Source organism: Hemitrygon akajei, chromosome 10 (genome assembly GCF_048418815.1).
Source record: "Hemitrygon akajei chromosome 10, sHemAka1.3, whole genome shotgun sequence".
NCBI classification, from domain to species: domain Eukaryota; kingdom Metazoa; phylum Chordata; class Chondrichthyes; order Myliobatiformes; family Dasyatidae; genus Hemitrygon; species Hemitrygon akajei.
In genome coordinates this window covers 143,251,584-143,258,593 of record NC_133133.1, presented here as the reverse complement: position 1 = coordinate 143,258,593, position 7,010 = coordinate 143,251,584, and the positions used below count along the sequence as shown (strand labels likewise).

At 44.1% G+C, this 7,010-nt stretch overlaps 1 protein-coding gene across 3 annotated transcripts in view; it reads left to right on the top strand.

The window, feature by feature from the left end:
- Positions 1-387: 387 nt before the first annotated feature.
- kiaa0930 overlaps positions 388-7,010 on the top strand; it is a 94,428-nt gene continuing 87,805 nt past the window's right edge. For all 3 annotated transcript variants that reach the window (XM_073059193.1, XM_073059192.1, XM_073059191.1), the window contains exon 1: positions 388-731. In XM_073059193.1, coding sequence (XP_072915294.1) covers positions 599-731 — 133 coding nt within the window. In that variant the 5' untranslated portion in view covers positions 388-598. The remainder of the gene's footprint in view (positions 732-7,010) is intronic.

The window sequence follows — 7,010 nt, the reverse complement described above, 5'->3', positions numbered from 1 at the left end:
CAGTATTTTGACGAGCGGTTCGTGGAGAACTGGCTGTCGCTTGGCGCCTTCCTGATCTGCTGCGTTGGGGGGAGTCCCGTACTCCACAGACCGTGGTAGATGTCCACAGGTGCCCATTCGGGGGAACACTGAACCACAGGCGGACAGTGTAAATGAAATAATCATTACTCCAATAGTATCATTTTTCGCAAGTTAGTATTTGTTTACAACCCACCATTAAAACGGACACGCGGGTGTCAGAGTGACTACGCTGGGTCTTCTTCGGGATTGTGAAGGCTACAGCTGTTAGGGGTCATGTCTGGGGGACTTGGGATGTCTGCTGCTTGCAATTGGCTGCATGGAGCAGGAAGTAGAATTGTTACCACCTCCTTCCATGGTTCAGCTGATCTTAGAGACGGAAGTGAGTTGTGTTCGGCTGTCTCAGGGCTAAGCCGGTCAGTTATACTTTGGATTTGCAAAAACGGGAATCATGTTCGAGTGAGGAAAGATGTTACTTTCGCATCGCCTCGGCGGCGAGTGAGGGAAGAGCGGGCGTCAGGGAATAAGGCGGACAGGAGTAAGTGATTCCTGCAATGAGAAGAGTGTCAGAGGGTCAGGGATGGCATCCATTCAACAGACCCGAACGGGAGAAGAAGGCGAGGACGGCGAGGACGGTTCTCTGCACAAAATGCTGACAGCGATAGAGGAGGAGAGGATCAGAGCGAGCCTCAGACAGGAGATGAGCGTGCTGGGTAAGTGAAAGCGACCACTGGTCTCGCCTTGAACTGTCAGTGCTGGATATTGCCAGGGATAGCGATCTCCGCCATGGCTCCTTACTTTATTCATATAGGCTGAAGATCCGTCATACTGAAAAAGATCACATTATTCACTAGGACTATTCGTATTGTTGCAGAGAAAAACGATCGACTTGTCAAAGTTGGTCTTGTCGTATTCAGTACCTTGAAGCCCAGCAGTTCACTTCGCCTTCACTCAAACCACCTTAAAAACCTAATGTGTGATTAGCTTGAATCTGAATCTGAAACACCACAGCTCCGTTCTTGATAGCCTGCTGAGGGACACTATACTAAACCCCAGTGGGGTTTGGATGGACTTTGTGATAATGTCAGGGCGTTTTGCCATCACGATTGCAGCGTTGTCCCCATTTTACTTGAACTAAATGTGTTTGAGCATGACACTTCGTTGTTTGTGGCTACCTAAATGCCTCCGTTATGAGGCTGCATCGGGAGAGCACGCCGTCCAGAGATTTAGCGGGCTTTAACGCAAATATGTGGGTGTGGGTTGTGTCAGTGTGAATAATCTAATGTCTGGCCAGCGCAAAGGCTTCAGCTCGCTGTTGGTGTTCAAATACAGCTAAATGGTGAAGATTAATCCATTGTTTCCAGACAGTGTACTGACCCCAGTAATCGTTGTACATTTTGCGTTGAAGGATTTCATTATTGATCTGTCTTACTACTTAACTGTGGGATGACTGTGCTGACAGCTGTATTATTTTTAAATTGGTACTGTACTTGGGTTAAAGAGATTTTTGGAAGGTGGGTTATAAAGGTAAATCTTTGGAAGTAAGAGTAATGAAGAATCATCTCCCTCTCCTCGTTCATTAATTCAATTACCTTGTCTTGTGTGCAATGCTCGGGATGAGGTAACCCGCAATTTGAAAGGAAACCGCAGGTGTCCAGTGAGCATGCGTCGAGTCGCAGCGGCTCCTGGGAGCTGCAGTCACGGGAACCGAGCTTGCAGCAAGTTTGACGGGAAGTGGAACCGCGGAGAACTACGTGTCCCACAGTGCATGGGTGAGGGAGTGCGCTCATTGTCGGCCAGCCTCAGTGAGAAGGATGATGTCATTGTTATCAGAACCACCTTGACCCTCCCAATGGATAGATGGCAGGACTGCCCAATGCAACCAGTAATCTCATGGGTACCTGTTGAAAATTCTTATGCTCTGCAGTCAGCGGCATTTATTCACAAATATCTTCATGAATTAACTTCTGGATCTTTTTTTAACAAAAATCAGTGCAACTTACAATAATAAAAACCCTCCAGTTTTTGTTGCTCCTTGATTCAAGATGCTTCACAGATATATTACTAAATAATAGGCCATTTATCCCCCCACCCCAGAAGCTATTGATATACAGACCAGAAGCTTGGCGGAGAGATAGATTGCGATTGGAACATTTTAACAATAATACAGGTGGAGAATTGAACACCGGAAAACCAGAGCAACAGAGCAAACCAGCTGAAGACACAATGCTGAAGTGAGTAAAATTAGAGATGCTCAAACATATATTTAAGGTTATTGGTCTGGAAGAGCTTAGATGGGAGGTGTTTTTTAAAAAAAAAACAAGCGGAGAATTTTAAAATGGTGTGAACTAACTTAGAGCCAGAATATGTTAATACTTAGGAGAAATGTTAAAACAACACAGCAAAGTTTTAGGTGTCCATTTTATGGCCTGGAAATCACAATATTGTGTATGACAACAAATGAAAAAGCAAAGTAAAGCAACTCTGATGAGGTGCATAAGAGACTGCATAAGAGACTGCAGCGCTGCTCATCTTGGGTGGAATGTTACACTAAGGTTGTAAACTTTCTATTTTGGTTCAGGCAATTGGCAAAATGTAGAAGATACTTACTGGCCAGGAAATCGCCTTGTGGTGGGGGCTGAACATGATTGATATGATTTTCTCAATGGTTTGGTGCCCATCCAATACTAGAAATTGGACAGTTTGCAATTTGAGAGAATGGAAAAGTCAAAATGGGTATTGTCAGCATGCAGGTGAGAAAGAATGCTATGCTTTTGATAGATAGATAGGAAGTGGGAGCTGGGATGGATCTTTGACAGACACAAGTACCTGAATTAGAAGCCATTGAAATCTAATTCACAGACTGCCTTCAGTGAATAAGTAAAAATGGAACCAGTGTGGCATAGTCCCATCCAACTGGCGATAGGGAGGCATTTGAAGGGAATATTATAGTCAATCATATGAAAAGCTGTGCAGTGACAAGGAAAGATGAAGAGGAATGGATTATATTTATCACAATATCATTGGATGTCATTCGTGGATCAAAGGTGGTGATGAAATGGCTTATAGGAAGGAGATTGAACATCTGATTGAGTGGCACTGCAACGATAACCTCTCACTCAACCAAAGAGCTGATTGCTGATGACAGGAGGAAGAAGCGGGAGGCCCATGAGTCAGTCTTCATTAGGGGATCAGAAGTGGAGAGGGTCTGTAGCTTTAAATTCCCTGGCATTAACAGATCAGAGGATCCATCTTGGAACAAAGCATGTCTCATTATAAAGACGGCACAACTGTGCCTCTACTTTCCTCGAGCTTTGCGTGGATTTGGCATGTCACCAAAAACTTTGACAAACTACTACAGATGCATAGTGGAGAGTATTCTATCCAATTGTGTCACGTGGAAAAAGCCCAGGAACAACAAAATACTACAGAAAGTGGTGGAGACAGCCCAGTCCATCCTAGTCAAAAGCCTTCCCATCACTGAGTACATTTACATGGAATGCTGCTATAAGAATTCCATGTAAATATACTCCATTTCTCCATTTACTGATATGTTCACCACCTGTGAACAATCATTGCACTGGGAGATGGGTTGGCTGGTGGTGCCATTGATTACGTAGAAACTTCTCGTGTGCTCGGACACAGCAACTTCTGCAGGGTCCGCTAAAGGTGTTATTGCCTTTTTAAAGTGCTTTTTTTTTAACAATTGCAAGACCCTGCTGGACACTGTGAACTTAAAGTCCTTCAGGTCTACCCCAACAGCGAGCTGGACTCAGTACTCGAAGGAGGTGTGCAGTAAAACAGCAAGTGATTGCTTCAGTCGCTTTTCTTGTGATTGCACGACTCTCTTGGACATTGTTGGTGTGGGGTGCTGCAAGTCCACTTCACTGGTTTATTGGTGAACGGTGGGGAGCTGTGGGAACTAGGCCTCAAGCTGCAGCGTTGCCTGTTTGCAGCTGCCCTGGGGGAGGCATCAGAGTCAGGTGCTGCACCAGAGTGCCGAAGGCAGTGTGACATAGCATCCAGGTACTGCCCCCTCGTGTTTGCTTTACAGAACGCAAACTGTTTTGTGTTTGACTGCAGATTGTTGCAACATTTGCGGACTCTGGGACTTGGACTATATAGATTTTGTGTGATTGTGTTTTACTGCTATCTTAGGTGTTCACTGTCTTAAATAGCTATATGTGCCTTGTGTTGTGTTTGTGTGGTGGCACTGCATTTTACACTTTGGCCCCAGGAACACTGCTGTTTCTTTGGCTGCATTCACGTACAGTTAAATGACAATTAAACTTGAACTTGAACTTGAATTTTTAAAGCTGTGCCAAAACCTGGCAGTACTACATTAATGTCAGTAAAAACAAGCATCATAGTAATTAACTGGTTGATGTTAGCCTCTACTAAATGGTTAACTGTTGAGTGCTTGAGTGACTAAGCAAGCTACCTGCAGGTTGAGGGCTGCTGTAACTTGGAGTAGATAGATAGATAGATACTTTATTCATCCCCATGGGGAAATTCAACTTTTTTTCCAATGTCCCATACACTTGTTGTAGCAAAACTAATTACATACAATACTTAACTCAGTAAAAAAATATGATATGCATCTAAATCACCGTCTCAAGAAGCATTAATAGCTTTTAAAAAGTTCTTAAGTCCTGGAGGTAGAATTGTAAAGCCTAATGGCATTGGGGAGTATTGACCTCTTCATCCTGTCTGAGGAGCATTGCATCGATAGTAACCTGTCACTGAAACTGCTTCTCTGTCTCTGGATGGTGCTATGTAGAGGATGTTCAGAGTTATCCATAATTGACCGTAGCCTACTCAGCGCCCTTCGTTCAGCTACCGATGTTAAACTCTCCAGTACTTTGCCCACGACAGAGCCCGCCTTCCTTACCAGCTTATTAAGACGTGAGGCGTCCCTCTTCTTAATGCTTCCTCCCCAACACGCCACCACAAAGAAGAGGGCGCTCTCCACAACTGACCTATAGAACATCTTCAGCATCTCACTACAGACATTGAATGACGCCAACCTTCTTAGGAAGTACATTCGACTCTGTGCCTTCCTGCACAAGGCATCTGTGTTGGCAGTCCAGTCAAGCTTCTCGTCTAATTGTACTCCCAGATACTTGTAGGTCTTAACCTGCTCCACACGTTCTCCATTAATGATCACTGGCTCCATATGGGGCCTAGATCTCCTAAAGTCCACCACCATCTCCTTGGTCTTGGTGATATTGAGACACAGGTAGTTTGAGTTGCATCATATCACAAAGTCCTGTATCAGTTTCCTATACTCCTCCTCCTGTCCATTCCTGACACACCCCACTATGGCCGTGTCATCAGCGAACTTCTGCACATGGCAGGACTCTGAGTTATATTGGAAGTCTGATGTGTACAGGGTGAACAGGACCGGAGAGAGTACGGTTCCCTGCGGCGCCCCTGTGCTGCTGACCACCGTGTCAGACCTACAGTCTCCCAACCGCACATACTGAGGTCTATCTGTCAAGTAGTCCACTATCCAATCCACCATGTGAGAGTCTACTCCCATCTCCGTTAGTTTGTGCCTTAAGATCTTGGGCTGGATGGTGTTAAAGGCACTAGAGAAGTCAAGGAATGTAATCCTCACAGCACAACTGACCCCCTCTAGGTGAGAGAGTGATTTGTGCAGCAAATACGTGATAGCATCCTCCACTCCCACCTTCTCCTTATAAGCAAACTGAAGAGGATCCTGGGCGTGCCTGGTTTGTGGCCTCAGATTCTGTATTATCAGCCGCTCCATGGTCTTCATCACGTGCGACGTCAAGGCAACAGGTCTGAAGTCATTCAACTCCTTTGGTTGTGGTTTGAGTAGGAAGGGGAATGTTTTTTTTATTTTAAAAACTTCTTTCCTAGGCAGCATTTTTGTAATTTCCACCATGGCTCACTTGAAAGGAATGTTCAAAGTCAGTTTTGGCTTACCAAATTTACTACCAAGTGAAATTGTCAGTGGATGTTTCTTGCCCTTCAACTCGCCTGCTGACTGGTTATCTATTTCTCACAGATGTCATCTGTTCACAGCCTAATGGCCACTGTTAACCAACGGCTTCAAACAAATGATTAGGAGCAGGTAGCTTTTGCTTTCAAATGAAGAGTACCATATCTGAAAATATAACTGTTTCTCTGTCCACAGAAGCTGCCTGACCTTCTGAATGCTTCCAGCACTTTGTTTTTATTTCAAAAATCTGTTTCAATTTTCACAAACTATAACTTTCAGTGCATCACATAACTTATGAGTAATCTACCCCCACCCATCTCACTATTTGTTGAGGTTGGTTAACCCTGGATAAAGAAAAATGCTGCAAAGAGTTCTTTCCTCAATTGTTTTCCACACATTGTTTTTCACCTATTAGGGGAGGGTTTGTGCTGGCTGTCCTTTACTGCTTTGGTGTTAAAGATACCAAGAAACAAGAAAGATATGTACTCATTATAATACAATGAAATGTGAAGGTGCCATAAAATCTTGTTATCATGAAAAATAAATACTTTATCTAGAAATCCTCACTAAAAGAAACGTACCAGATGACATTGATGTGATGATCATCTGTTCCATTCAGCATCTAATCATTACTGCGGGTAATTGATGTCACTGGCATTCAAGTCTTCTGACCTACCTGTCTGTTTCAATGCATACTTGCAGACAAATAAGGCTGTTAATTGGGCAACATTTTAAACTTTAAAAAATCCTTTCCACTGTTTTACTCGCATCACTGTGTTGGTCGGCACAGCTCAAATGTCATCTATAAATTTCTGATCATACAACCATTGCTGGCAGAATCTCAAATGGTGATGAGAGGGCGTACAGGGGTGAGATAGACCAGCTAGTTGAGTGGTGTCTCAGCAACAACCTTGCACTCAACGTCACTAAGTCCGAAGAGCTGATTGTGGACTTTAGGAAGGTAAGGTGAGGGAATGCACACCAGTCGCCCTAGAGGGATCAGTAATGGAGAGAGTGAGCAGCA